This window comes from Primulina huaijiensis, chromosome 9 (genome assembly GCF_012295235.1).
Source record: "Primulina huaijiensis isolate GDHJ02 chromosome 9, ASM1229523v2, whole genome shotgun sequence".
Lineage (NCBI taxonomy): Eukaryota > Viridiplantae > Streptophyta > Magnoliopsida > Lamiales > Gesneriaceae > Primulina > Primulina huaijiensis.
In genome coordinates this window covers 6,994,343-7,009,544 of record NC_133314.1, presented here as the reverse complement: position 1 = coordinate 7,009,544, position 15,202 = coordinate 6,994,343, and the positions used below count along the sequence as shown (strand labels likewise).

The 15,202-nt window shown below is 36.9% G+C and overlaps 1 protein-coding gene across 1 annotated transcript; it reads left to right on the top strand.

Moving 5' to 3' along the window:
- Positions 1 to 11,052: 11,052 nt before the first annotated feature.
- LOC140984736 (uncharacterized) lies at positions 11,053 to 13,061 on the top strand. Its single transcript, XM_073452329.1, has 5 exons — positions 11,053 to 11,210; positions 11,394 to 11,464; positions 11,639 to 11,719; positions 11,810 to 11,853; positions 12,689 to 13,061. The coding sequence occupies exons 1-5, from the start codon at positions 11,084 to 11,086 to the stop codon at positions 12,786 to 12,788; spliced, it is 423 nt and encodes a 140-aa protein (XP_073308430.1). The 5' UTR covers positions 11,053 to 11,083; the 3' UTR covers positions 12,789 to 13,061.
- The last annotated feature ends 2,141 nt before the right edge of the window (positions 13,062 to 15,202 follow it).

The following is a 15,202-nucleotide window of genomic DNA, read 5'->3' as shown; positions in this document are numbered from 1 at the left end:
TCGTGTCACAACAAAGACACGTCGAAGTACTGCTGTAGCAACTCGAAACTCTGCTCAAAGGATCAACTAGGTGTTGTCCAAGTTTCGGCCTAAACTTCATCCAAGTAGTAATCAAGTTCAAGCCGCATTTTCGAACCAAAAGTAAGTGGGTTTATATGTTTTAAAGATTATGTATGATTTAAAATTTTAACGTATACTGCATGTTATGTACAAGTTTAAATTTTGAAAGGTGCTTCAAATCGTTTTCATTCCGTCTGTTTGTTCGCTTATACTCCTCTGTTTCATTCTATGTTGCTGTCATTCTGTTAGAACCAATCCGTCTCCGAATGATAAGTTATAATTTTGAATCTGATATTGATGCATCAGGAAAGCTTGTTGGGGAATAGGCCTCAAAGGGAGCATGTCCCGGGAAAAGGCCCCAGAGGGAGCCCGGATGGAGAAAAAGCTCCAGAGGGAACCCATTTACAGGAGAAATAAAACTTCCACTACTCGTTTTTTTTTAAAATATACTAGAAATTTTTTTTTCTTCCTAATTCATTCGGTCGAAATATACATAACTACGTTTTAAAGTACTTTTGCATTATTTAAAATAAACCAACCAACTATTATTTGAAAATCCAAAAGAAAGTAATTCAAATCATAAAATCATAAACATCCACCAATCTAAACTAACATTATTTCAAAAAAAAACTTAACTATAACATCCTCTCAAAAGCATCATAAGTCATAAAAATCATTAAGTAATCATAAATCATAAACGTAATTTTATTTGCTGAAAACTAGTGACGGTCCTCGGTTTGAGTGTACCTTTAGTCCAGCAAGATCAACCATCAAGACCTCCATTATTATCAAACTCACTTGCATCGATCACACCTAGTGAGTCTATTGACTCAGCAAACCTTAACCATGATAGCAATTAATACATATACATTCACAAACAAAGTGAAAATACTTTTAAGGAAATAGATTTTCATGAACATAAACTTTAACATTTTCCTTTCAACATATCATATCATATTTCCATTCATCATATACGTATATGTTTCCCTTTTTATTGAATTAAGATCCTCAATTGTGACTTTCGTATTAGCTGTAGGTTGATGGATCCATCTACGTATTACCACGGTACCGGGCGGCAGGGACATCAGCGACACTCTCACCCGTTAACTGAGCATCGGCCTTATATATCATCGTATCCTCATATTAGTCTCAATCAATTCACCTCCTTCAACTTTTTATATTTCTATCACTTATAAAAATTCATGCACATATAAATCATTTTTCTTTTAAACAAAGCATGCAACATGTCTTTTAGCATTAACGTTTCATCATAAAATTCCATAAATATTTGAAATAAACATTTTAATATTAATTACAGCATCCGGGGCACTTCCAGGACATCTAACATTTTTCAGGTGTAAAATGACCGTTTTGCCCCTGAAAATATAACTTTCCCAATTTGTCCTTAGACCTATAAGCGACGACCCAAATAATTCCAAACTTAACATGAAACCTTAAAATGAACCCATAAATATTTCTTAGACATAAACTTAATCCCCTCGGCAAATTTCTCAATTCGTATTTAAATTTAGACGTACATCCTGTTTTTGACTCGGATTAAGTCGAAAATTAACAAAACTTTTCCAAATTTGAACCAAAGCTTAATAACACCTAACTAAACCATATACAATCCAATTCAAGCACATTAAAGCCTTTGAAAATTCCTAGAATTGCTACTGAATTTTCTGCCCTAGGTTGGTCGAACCCTAGCTCACCTCAACCTCAATTCCTTCGCACATAAGACCCTAACCAATTGACTAGACCCTGACCAACCCTCCTAGGACCTAGACTGAGCCTCTTAAGATCTTCCTAGTCCAACCCTCTCGAGACATGCACGAGACGTGCATGGTTCTCTCCCTTGCACGTGGCCGCGGCTAGGTGGCGCCCTAGCCGTGCACCCTCCCACTCCTAGCATCTCCAGCCTTGCGTTGACCACCATGGCTCGAGACTAGGACCCTCACGAGCCCAGCCCTTTGCCTAGAAGACACTTGCATAGCCCCCTTCCTAGTTTTCCCTAAAAAGTCGAACCCTTGCCCTACATTCTCAATTTTCGTTCCAGCTTGTTTCTCTTGCGTCCAGCCCTTACCTATGCATCTAGGGACTCTTAAATGTTTGGAGAAACATCCTTTCCAAAGCCCTATGATGGCAACCCCTTCATGCACCAGTAAGAAAAGTTTTAAATTATAAAAACACATGTTCTAAGCATAATATGACATAAAAACGAAAATAAATACAAGGGTAACATATTTTTCATGCAAACATGCTTCAAACATATAATATGGTGTGATAGATGAGAAAAAAGAGATTAAGGCATGCCTTTACGTTTATTACGCATGAAAAACAAGTTGAGTTGCCAAGAACGTCGACGTACGTAGGACCTTGCTAATTTTCTTCCAAACTTGCGTGAATTTCCTCTCAAAATCATGGGTGTGTGCATGTGGTTTGCTGCTAGAATATTCCTAGCTATTCGAGGGGAGAGGCCTGAGTTATAATGAGTGTGGGTTAGGGTTAGGGCCTAGTTTTTTATATAAAATAGTATGGAAAGGTTAAGGCCTAATAACATGGGTATAATAGGCTCATTAAAAAATTATTAAAATATTTTGTTAAGGTAAATGTGTGAAAATATTGGCCGAGTTCTCAAAAGTCTATATTTTTATCGAAAATCGATTACCGATTTAAAATACGACTCGACATATAAAAACACCTCAAAACACCTCATTTTCGAAAATTTAATTTAAAATACACCACACATTAAACAATTAAAAATAATTATTTAATAAAAATACTTTCTCTCATATTGTCCTCAATTTCCGTTCCTCGATCGCGTCTCGAATAGCCTTTAAAACACATTTTTATGCATTCTAACAGAAAACCCTATTTTAAACATGTAACCATGCACATCATAATTAATTCATGTAATTAAAACCATTTAATTAGTCATTTTTCATTTTTCTTAGATCTGCATGCAGTTAGGTTACGTTATCATATTTTTGGATCTTACAATTCCTCCCTCACTTAAATGAAATTTCGTTCTCGAAATTAAAACTTACCAAATAACTCCGAGTAGCGACTCCTCATGTCCCTCTCCGTTTCCCAAGTACTCTCTTCCTCCGAGTGATTTAGGCATTTGACTTTGACCATTTATATAACTTTGTTTCAGATTCTTCTTTCTTGCTTACTCAAAATTTGTGTAGGCCTTTCCTTGTATGATATATTTGGATTCAACTGCAGAGGCTCATAATTTAGTACATGAGAAGGGTTCGACATGTACTTCCGCGGCATCGAGATGTGGAACACATTATGTACTCCTGCTAGCATCGGTGGCAATGCCGCTCTATAAGCTAATGTTCCAATCCTCTCCAAAATCTCAAATGGCCCTATGAATTTCGGACTGAGTTTGTCTTTCTTGTCAAATCTTAACACCCTTCATAGGTGCTATTTTCACAAATACATGGTCGTCTACTGCAAACTCTAGCTCTCTTCGTCGCTTATCGGCGTAACTCTTTTGTCGGCTTTGTGCAGTCTTCATCCTATCTCGGATTTTGACTACTAGCTCCGCTGTTTGCTTGATCAAGTCCGGACCAAATTCTCCTTTTCACCAACCTCGTCCCAATGTATAGGTGATCTATACTTCTTTCCATAAAGTGCCTCGTAAGGAGCCATTCATATAGATGATTGGTAACTATTGTTATAGGTAAACTCCACTAGAGGTAACTTCGGTTCCCACCTTCCTTGGAAATCAATCACACAAGCTCGGAGTAGATCCTCCAAAATTTGAATCACCCTTTCAAACTGACCATCGGTTTGAGGATTGAATGTTGTACTGAATAACAACTTTGTCCCCATCTCTGGATGCAGACTCTTCTAGAAAGACGATTGGAACCTCGGGTATCAGTCAGAAACGATGGACACTGGAATTCCATGCAGTCGGACTATCTCTCGAATATACAGCTCTTCATACTGCGTCATGGTGAATGTCGTCTTGATAGGTAGAAAATACGTTGATTTTGTAAAACGATCAACTATCACCCAAATGTCATTGAAACCTCTAATAGTGTTCGGCAATCCCACAACAAAATCCATAGTAATATTTTCCCATTTCCACTCGAGAATAGGAAGTGGCTTATTCTTACCGGCTGGCCTCTAATGCTCAGTCTTAACTTGTTGACATTTCAAACACTCGGACACAAAACGCAAGATGTCTCGTTTCATGCCTTGCCACCAATACAACAACTGTAGATCCTTGTACATCTTCGTACTTCCAAGATGAATGGAGTACGGGGTATTGTGAGCTTCGCTCATATTAACCTCTCGCAATGAATTGCTACTAGGGACCCATAGTCGATCTCGATATCGAACTATGACATCCTCCTCAGAATACAGCCTCCGACCCTTAGCTTCATCTCTCAGTCTCCATTTTTGTAATTGCTCATCAGAAGACTGACCTTCTCGAATTCTATCCCTCAGAGTCCACTGAACTATCATAGTAGCAAGATTGAGGGCCACGCCCCTAGCATAAAATGCGAGCTCAAATCGTTGAATCAAGGACTCCAATGGTTTCTGAAGTAATAATTGAGTCATAACTGTTGTCTTTCTGCTCAATGCATCCGCAACTACATTAGCTTTGCCCGGATAGTAAATAATATCGCAGACGTAGTCCTTTACCAATTCTAGTCATCTTCGTTGCCTCATGTTCAACTCTTTTTTGTTGAAGAATTACTTCAAACTCTTATGGTCGGTGGAAATCTTGCACCTCTTCCCATATAAATAATGTCTCTAAATCTTCAATGCAAATGCTACCGCTGGAAGCTCGAGGTCATGAGTCGAGTAATTCTTCTCATGAACCTTCAACTGTCTAGACGCATAAGCTATAACTCGGTCATTTTGCATCAAAATTGCGCATAAACCAAGCTTTGAAGTGCTGTATAAAGAACATACTCTCATTGCCCCGATGGCATCGACAGAACTGGCTCTGAAGTCAAGGCTTGCTTCAGCTTCTCAAAACACTCTTGGCATTCGGATCCCCAAATAAATTGTGCATTCTTCTTCGTCAAAGCGGTCAAGGGTACCGCAATAGATGAGAATCTTTGAATGAACTTCCGATAATAGCCAGCTAGACCCAAGAAACTACGGATCTCGATTACGCTCTTTGGTACTGGCCACTCTCTAACTGCCTCGACTTTGCTTGGATCAACTTCAACTCCTCCTCTAGAAATAATGTGGCCTAAGAACGCCACTCTCTCGAGCCAAAACTCGCACTTGCTGAACTTAGAGAATAATTTTCTATCATGCAGTATTTTTAGCGTCGTTCTCAAGTGCTGACTATGCTCTTCTCGGCTGTTTGAGTAAATCAGAATGTCATCTATGAATACTATGACAAACTGATCCAGATACGGTTGAAATACGCGATTCATGAGATCCATAAAGATCGTCGGCGCATTGTTCAACCCAAATGGCATGACCATAAACTCGTAGTGCTCATACCAAGTCATGAAAGCCGTCTTATGAACATAGGACTCTTTCACTTTCAACTGATGGTATCCCGAACAAAGATCTATCTTCGAGAAAATCGATGCTCCCTGAAATTGATCAAATAAGTCTTCGAATCTAGGTAAGGGATATTTATTCTTGATGGTGACTCTATTCAGCTCTCGATAATCAATACAGATTCTCATACTATCATCTTTTTTCTTCACGAAAATACCGGTGCTCCCCACAGAGAACAACTAAGGCAAATAAAACCTTTGTCCAGCAATTCTTGAATTTGATCCTTTAGCTCTTTCATTTCAGCTGGTGCTAGATGATAGGGTACCTTAGAAATTGGCACAATGCCCGACATCAAATCAATAGCAAATTTCTCTTCTCGGTCTGGTGGAATGCTAGAAACATCATCAGGAAAGACGCTAGGAAAGTCTCTGATGACCTCAACATCCTCTAGCTTCTGACTGACAAGAACATGTGTTGAAGTAACACAGGCTAGAAAAACTTAGCAGCCTCGCTTCATAAGTTTCCTCGCACAAATGCAGGAGATGATGTGAGGCATTTTCTTGTTTCTTGACGCCTCAATGACAAAAGATTTCCCGCTAGGCGGTCGAATATACACTGACCTCTGCCGAAAATCTATCGAAACTCCATTCAATGATAGCCAATCCATGCCAAGAATGATGTCAAATTCAGGCATTGGGACTACGATAAGATCTGTCCGAACCACATCTTTTTGTTAACTAAGCTCCAGACTCTTTACAATGCTCGAAGTGGCCATTTGATCACCGGAAGGAATAGAAACTTTGAAGCCCAATCTCATATCCTCAGGTATAATATTTAGTCACTTGAAGAAGGTCTCGGATATGAATGAGTGTGTAGCTCCTGAATCCAGCAATGCGTAGATAGCTACCCCTAGAATGAATATCCTTCGTGCGACAAATACCACGTCAAATCTATTCGTGTTGAATTTTGAAAAATTTCTTACACTTTTTTTCCCAAAAGTTTTCGAAAATGACATGCTCGGACCCTAATTTTTCCAGAAAAATTTGCATTTTAGCCCCATCAATTTCGAAAATTGCATTTTAACAACTTAAGTGTTCGCAAATGGCATTTCCAACCCTCAAGAATTTCGAATTCTACAATTTGGGCCCTAAACTTTCGGAAATCGTTGATTTAACCCTTAGGATTTCGGAAATTGCAAAACAACCTCTAATTACCTACGATTTGTAAAACTGCCCCTAGATTTTTAAAATTTGCAATTTAGTCCCTGAATTTTCGAAAATTCCATATTCATCCTAGAGCTTTCGGTTTATCTCAATTTCAGTCCTTTGACTCTTCAAAAATTAGGATTAGCCCATAGAATTTCGAATTTATGCAATAATTGTCCATGGTTTTTAATTCTTCCAATATAAGCCTTAAAATTTATGTTTTGGTTCAATCCATTCCTGTACATTATTAAGGCTTATATTTTATGCTCAATTTTCATAATTTTCAATGTCATCCCTTAAATCCAATTATAGTAAAGCATGCAACCTAATTTCTTCTAGGTTCTTCATTATTCCAATCAATTCTCATTACCAATTTAACATTTCATGCAATAAAATCAATATAAAAACGTTAAATAACTAGGTTACCAGTTATTAGAGTCGTGTATGGCTCATACTCAGCTTCTTCAGCATGCATCACATAAGCTCTGCCCACAATTGGTCCTCTCTTCTTCGGGCAATCAACATCTTTGTGTCCTTCTCCCTTGCATATGAAGCACATATATGATCCTTACATGCACTTGCCATAGTGTAAGCGATTGCATTCTTCGCATAATGGCCTCTCTTCAGGTTTTGGTTCTCCATGTAGTGGTGGCTTTTGCTATCCCAGCTTCTTCCATTGTCCTTGGGGCTTTTGTTGCCCTTGAGCTTTCGGAGGTCCCGTAAATTACGTTTTGACTGGCTGAGAGCTCTGCTGGTGCTGCTGCCTCTTGCGCTACATCTCAAAGTCAATATCTTTCAGGGCTTGCTCAGCTTGGAATGCACAAGCAGTGGCAGCTGCATAATCCGCCGGTCGCATCATCATCACATCACGGCGTATGGTAGGTCGAAGGCCATCCATAAAGTGGCTTAATTTCTTAGCAGCATCCCTAGCAATAAGGGGTACAAGGTGACAATCCCTATCAAATCACCTACCAAACTCAGCCACAGTCGTGTCTCCCTGACAGAGAGTCATGAATTCTCTCTTCAAGCGCCCTCGGACGTCGGCAGTAAAATACTTCTCATAGAAAATGTTCTTGAATTGCTTCCAAGTGAGTGTGGCAATATTGACTCCATGCTCAGCTCCTTCCCACCAAAAAGAATCGTCATCTCGCAGCATATGCATAGAACACCTAACTCCGTCAGCATCTCCCCTATTCAGATAACGGAAATGCACCTCAAGAAATCGAATCCAACCCTCAGCAGCAAACGGATCGGTGGTTAGGTGTTCAAAGAACATGCTGAGCCTGCTGCTCAAAGAAACGTGTCATGCCCTCTAGAACACGAGTAGCAGCATCCCCATTAAGAGGTGTGGGTGCATTCCCTTGACGATCTCCATTAGTCTCAACTTGCCTATCGGTACTAGGTGTGTGTCTAGGAGGTATTATATCTGAACGTTTTTCAAATTATAAACGTAACCAACATGCATTTAAATCTAAGTTTCTAATCATGTAGTATATACTAATCCCTTTTTGAGCAACTTTGAGCATATATATCATTTAACTTCACAAAATTTTTAGACATGTAACTTAAACATATAAATCATGTAAACATGCAGGTATCATCATAAAAATCATGTAAAACAATTAAATTTACAGACTTGAGGCTTGAAGACTGAGCTTTCCGGAACTGGAGGTGGCACAACCTTTTGCAGGAACATTGATCTAATACCAATTAAAACATCCACTACTCTTTTTTCTTTAAAATATACTAGAAAATCTTTTCCTTCCTAATTCATTCAGCCGAAATATACATAATTACATTTTAAAGTACTCTTGCACCATTTAAAATAAACCAACCAACTAATATTTGAAAATCTAAAAGAAAGTAATTCAAAGTATAAAATCGTAAACGTCAACCAACCTAAACTAACATTAAATAACTTAACTCTAACATCCTCTCAAAAGCATCATAAGTCAATAAAATCTTTAAGCAATAATAAATCATAAACGTAATTTTATTTGCGAAAAACTAGCGACGGTCCTCGAGTTGTGTGCACCTTCAGTCCAGCAAGATCAACCATCAAGACCTCCATTATTATCAAGCTCACCTGCATCTATCACAACTAGTGAGTCTATTGACTCAGCAAACCTTAACCATGATAGCAAATAATACATATACATTCACAAGCAACAGTGAAAATACTTTTAAGAAAATAGCTTGTCATGAACATAAACATTAACATTTTCCTTTCAACATATTACATCATATTTCCTTTCATCATATACGTATATGTTTCCTTTTTTATTGAATTCAGATCCTTAATTATGATTTTCGTATTAGATGTAGGTCGATGGATCCATCTACGTATTACCACTGTACCGGGCGGCAGGGAAATCAGCGATACTCTCACCCGTCAACTGAGCCTTGGCCTTACATATCATCGTATCATCGTATTAGTTACAATTAATTCACCTCCTTCAACTTTTCATATTTCTATCGCTTCTAAAAATTCACGCACATATAAATCATTTTTCTTTTAAACCAAGCATGCAATATGTCTTTTAACATTAACGTTTCATCATAAAATTTCATAAACATTTTAACATTGATTACAGAATTCGGATCACTGTCAGGACGTCTAACATTTTTCAGGTGTAAAATGACCGTTTTGCCCTGAAACCCTAACTTTCCCAACTTATCCTTAGGCCTTTAAACGACGAGCCAAATCATTCAAAATGTAAAATGACACCTTATAATGCACCCATAAATATTTTGAGACATAAACTTAAGCCCATCGGCAAATTTTGTCAATTCGTATTTAAACTTAGACGTACATCTCGGTTTTGACTCGTATTGACTCGAAACTAAACCAAACTTCCCAAATTTGGACCAAAGCTTAAAAATACCTAACTAAACTATATACAACCCAATTCAAGTCCATTAAAGTCTTTGAACATTCTTAGAATTGCTACTGAATTTTCTGCCCTAGGTTGGTCGAACCCTAGCTCACCTCAACCTCAATTCCTTCGCACCTAGACCCTAACCTATTAGACCAGACCCTGACCAACCCTCCTAGGACCTAGACGGAGCCCCTTAAGACCTTCCTAGTCCAGCCCTCTAGAGTCATGCACGAGGACGTGCATTGTTCTCTCCTTCTCTCCCTTGTGCGCGGCTGCGGCTAGATGGTGCTAGCCGTGCGCCCCTCTACTCCTATCCTCTCCAGCCTTGCGTGGACAACCATCACTTGAGACTAGGACCCTCACGAGCCCAGCCCTTTGCTTGGAAGGCAATTGCACAGCCCCCTTCCTAGTTTTCCACAAAAAGTCGAACCTTGACCCTATGATCCCGATTTCGTTACAGCTTGTTTCTTTTGCATTCAGCCCTTACCTATGCATCTAGGGACTCTTAAATGTGTGGAAAAACACTTCTTCCCAAAGTCCTATGTTGGCAGCCCCTTCATGCACCATTAACAAGTGTTTTAAATTATAAAAGCACATGTTCTAAGCATATTTCATGCAAACATGCTTCAAACATATAATATGGTGTGATAGATGAGAAAGAGTATATTAAGACGTGTCTTTGCATTTATTACGCACGAAAAACGAGTTGAGATACGAAGAATGTCGACATAGGGAGGACCTTGCTGAATTTCCTCAAAATTTGCATGAATTTCCTCTCAAAACCGTGGGTGTGTGCGTGTGGTTTGCTGCTAGGAAGATTATTAGCTCTTTGAGGGGTGGGGCTTGAGTTATAATGAGTGTGGGTTAGGGTTTTAGGGCCTAGTTTTTTTTATATAAAATAGTATGGCAAGGTTTAGGTCCAATAACATGGGTATAATATAGGCACATTAAAAAATATTTAAAATATTTTTTTAAGGAAAGTTTGTGAAAATATTGACCGAGTTCTCAAAAAATCCCTATTTTTATCAATAATCGATTACCGGTTTAAAATACGACTCTGCGTATAAAAATAACTCAAAACACCTCATTTTCAAAAATTTCATTTAAAATACACCACACATTAAACAATTAAAAATAATCATTTAAGAAAAATATTTTCTCTCATATTGTCACCGGTCTCCGTTCCTCGATCGCGTCTCGAATAACCTTTAAAACACAATTTTATGCATTCTAACAAAAAATCCTATTTTAAACATGTAGTCATGCACATCATAATTAATTCAGGTCATTAAATAAAGTAGGATGTTTAAGCTAATTTTTTATATGAATAAAATAAAATTTAAATGAAATTAGAATTTGAAAATTTATAAATAATTTAAACATTAATTTTTATAATTAATTACGTTAAAATAATATTCCGAAATTGGTCACACAAACAGGCTACTCATTTCAATGCTGAGGAGCAGTAAACGCAAGACAGGTAAAATCCACGAAACCTCACACAGCCCACAAAATCTGCAACAAGGAACAAAATCTGCAATGGATCCTCGTCTCTGGCACAAAGTTGCTGCTGTCTCTGGTGAATTATCTGTTTTCCTCCCTTTTGGTTTTGATTTTGATAGGTCGTTTACGGAACTGCGATTCTGATATTTGACTATTGTTTTGCCATGATTCCACCAGCTGCTAGTAAATCCAGTTTTTCATTGATTCTTTCTCTGATTCTTTATTTTGTTCAACAAATAAAATATAAAATTGTTGAAAGGTGTTGCTGCTCTCGGGCTGGGAACGTACGGCGCCCATTTTTTCAAGCCGAAGAACCCTTCTTACAAAGAGGTATGGATCCTCGTATCTGGCACAAAGTTCTTACCCCTATGTTTTTCTTCTTTTGCTCTGACTTTGTTAATGAATCATCAATGGATCCTCGTCTCTGGCACAAAGTTGTTACCCGTATGTTTTTCTTCTTTTGCTTTGACTTTGGGGTTTTACTTTGTGTATATTGGTTGGAAGGTGTGGCACACGGCATCCGTGTATCATTTGGTTCACACAGCAGCCCTGCTTGCTGCTCCTATTACTAAGTATCCCACCGTTGTGAGTTCCCATTGATTTTATTGTGTTGAATTCGATTTTTTTATATATTTTGCTTCGGTTGATGATTTTTTTTGTTTGAATTTGTTGTAGTTTGGAGTCCTTTTGACTAGTGGAATCTTGGGATTTTCCGGGACGTGAGTGTCTGCTTCTGGTTTACTTTGTTACAGCATGATTGGCAGCTCAATTTACCATTATTGCACTGTGCTTGCATTATGCTTTAAAATACAGAATCCGTAGAAAAGATAATTTCGGATGCTCGGTCTATGATTTTGGAACACAATTGAAGTGTTCAACTTATTTTTGTTTGGAAACTTTTGAATATTCTACCCTGTTACACTGAAGGCAAATTTTATTTCATAGTCTTTAAATTGATGCTAAGGACTAAGGTGCACTTAAATACTGCCTGAACCTATGAAACGCATTCAAATTTACGATCTTAGATTACTCCGGTGATGTATGGTCTGGCTTATCGAAGAGTAATGGGGTTCTTTAGAATTAATTTACTTATGGCGTACGATGTTATGTTGGGGGGGTGGGGGGGGGGGGGGGGGGGTTAAGAGTGGTTAACTAAGTGCACAGCACCTTATGGGAGTGGTTAACTCATTACCTGGCAACTGCTTGATTAACTAGGAGTAGCCTTGCTTGCTTGTTTATATTTTTAGGAACCTATGTTGTGTTTTCATATTTAGTTCTACTTGGTAACCACAAAGCACTATCTTTTGGAAGCTCTAGTGCCCATTTCTTGGCTCAATCTCAGCTACAGGGTCCTCAAAATGCATGTAAAATGCTGCATTAATGATCAATTTCGGCATTTCTAGTTCTTCTTTGGCAGTATGTTAGTATAATGGCTTGGATTATGTTAAAGGAATTCATATAAATGTATTGAGTCCCATATGGAAAACTCGCTTCACATATAGTTTGAACTTCTTTTTGAACATTGTCTCAGTTGATTTAAATGGTGATTTGCAGGTGTTACGCGGTTGCATACCTTGAAGATAGAACATATTCTAGAGTGGCTCCATTTGGAGGATTCGCCTTTATTGGCGCTTGGGCAAGCTTGTTGTTTTGACATTGGCTTTGAAAATGGCATGCTACAATGTCTTTACTGATTAAATTTGCCAAGGCTTTTGATAATTAATTAAAGTATTAGGAACCAGAACTCTGTTGTTTATGTACACTTCGAAGTCATCGATTAATCTCAAATATGACAAGTTTTATAATAATCTGTGGATGTGCTTATAGTTATTGTGTAATTGGAGAAACTTCCTGTGAATTTGTTGTTGATTTTGTATCATGATAATTTTGGCATGCATTTGTTAAGAAGAAATTGCCTTTATTTCCATCTATTCAGTTATAATTATTTTCTATTAATATTCAATTTCAATAACCTGTATACTAAAAATTTAGTGAACTTATATTACAGTGATACACAAAATTGCACCAAATATTCAGCTTAAAAAAACAAAATTGCACCACCTATTTTATGTGGCTGAATGGGGAATCACAAATATAACTCTCCTATTTTAGGTGGTAGAACGTCGGCTCTGCAGGTCTTGATAATTTTGTGTTTAATTTGATGGTATATTTTCTTTAAATACATCAGTATCTGTCAAGATAAAAGAATATTTACACTCCTCTGGTCCACATGTTTTTTCATGAATTAAAATCGATACAAAATATTAAATATATAGTATAAATATATGATTTTTCAGTACCAGTTATCTCAGATATGGTATAAAAATATGTGTTCGGTGAATGCAATTTTCAGATTAATTAGAAAGCTGTTGAATTTCTTGCTGACCTTGGAGAGTATCCAAATTTATTTAAAGATTGGCAGATTGCACTTGCTGTTGACGTTAAAGTTGGTGAATTCACTTTTTGGGTTGTACTTGTGGATATACATTTTCGACTCTCTTTCGATTTTGAGTAGTTGAGACATATTTATGAATGATTTTGTGACTCGTATGTAACTATATTTTGGGTCAAATTTTTGACTGGTAAACCATATTTTGGATTAAAGATTTAATGAAATTAATTTATTTTTTGTTGTAGATATTATGCTACTGATGTATATTTGTTCAATTTTCGTGACATGATTTTTTTTTACTTCACTAATACATGAAAAAAAAATGAAATTACAAATAATTCAAATACTCCAAAAAGTTATTAAATTAGTACAGTGGTAGTAAAAAATTACTTCGTTAAATTAAAATAATGCAGAAGTAAAATATTGTATATTACTTCATCATTTGACGACACACATGAAGTAAAAGACGTATTTTATTTCGGCAATCAATGTAACTTGTTAAGTTATATGTCATCATTTACTTCGCTAATTGACCAAACCAATGAAGTACAAGACATTGTTTTATTTTGGATTCGGTCCAATTTTGAATCAGTTTTATCTCTTTGGATCGACCAAAGATTTCGCTTTTTCTGAACTACAACTTCGATTTTAATGTGAAGTAAAAAAGTGCCATTTTACTACATGCTCGTCTATTTCGGAATTTTTCTATCTATTACTTCGTTTAATAGCTATAATATATTAGAGAAATTGTACTAGTATACTTTCCAAGTGGTTAACATTTATTGAGTTGATAAATTCTCGATTATGGTTGTATATCATTACTCTTTTGATCCGGTACAAAATTGAAATTATGCGTACTAGTGTTACGCTTTGACTCATTTACCGACTACGAAAGGGTCATTAGGTGGCGAGGTTATGTGTAGTTCGACATACGTAGGAGCTGATATATTCTATTCGGGGATTCACCGCTCATCTACGGGTCAGTTGATAGTGAAAGGAATATCCGGTCAGAATATGAATTGTGCTTTAAGAAAAAGTTTTTTCTTAGTTGCACACACGATGTCACTGTGATTACTCAGAGATACATCACATCGTTATCAAATTCATTTGCAACTTCTGATACATCAAAGATTGCATATTCGATCGGGATATATGTATTTTAGAAATAGGCTTTGGTTCTTGCAGGCATTATCATTGATACTAGGGAGATGCTACTAGACGCTCTTATCATGATTCGATATGTGCAATTAGATTTGAACTTTTACATTCTTGATGAAGAACTGATGAATTAGGATAAGTCCAAATAAGGAGAAATGTTTACCTTAATCACATGAAGTTTTGAACCAACGGCTAGTTGTATCAATGTACCATTGATGGTCATACAAGTATTGAATAATATATTCTCGTTGAAATAGTTCAATCCAAAGAATTGATTTTGATGATTAAGTTTGATAGGGATCAAACATATGTTTATAAAAGAGTTTATAAATAGATTTCTTATTTGAAAGTTGTGTAAGTTAGTTTGACTGCTAATTTTGTGAGAAGGGTGCAATTTCGTAATTTCGTGAAGAAGTTTTAAAATAAGCCGCTGCAAAAAATGAATTAGTGGAAGATTTTGATCTTCGAAATTTTTACTTTGCATCATAATAACAAGTTTTATACCCTCGTTATATCGG

Excerpts from the sequence above, each read along its gene's own strand:
- LOC140984736 (XM_073452329.1), top strand. The coding sequence starts at position 11,084 with ATGCTGAGGAGCAGTAAACGCAAGACAGGTAAAATCCACGAAACCTCA. Across the intron at positions 11,211-11,393 it reads CAAAGTTGCTGCTGTCTCTG|GTGTTGCTGCTCTCGGGCTG; the intron begins GTGAATTATCTG and ends AATTGTTGAAAG. Across the intron at positions 11,465-11,638 it reads AGAACCCTTCTTACAAAGAG|GTGTGGCACACGGCATCCGT; the intron begins GTATGGATCCTC and ends ATTGGTTGGAAG.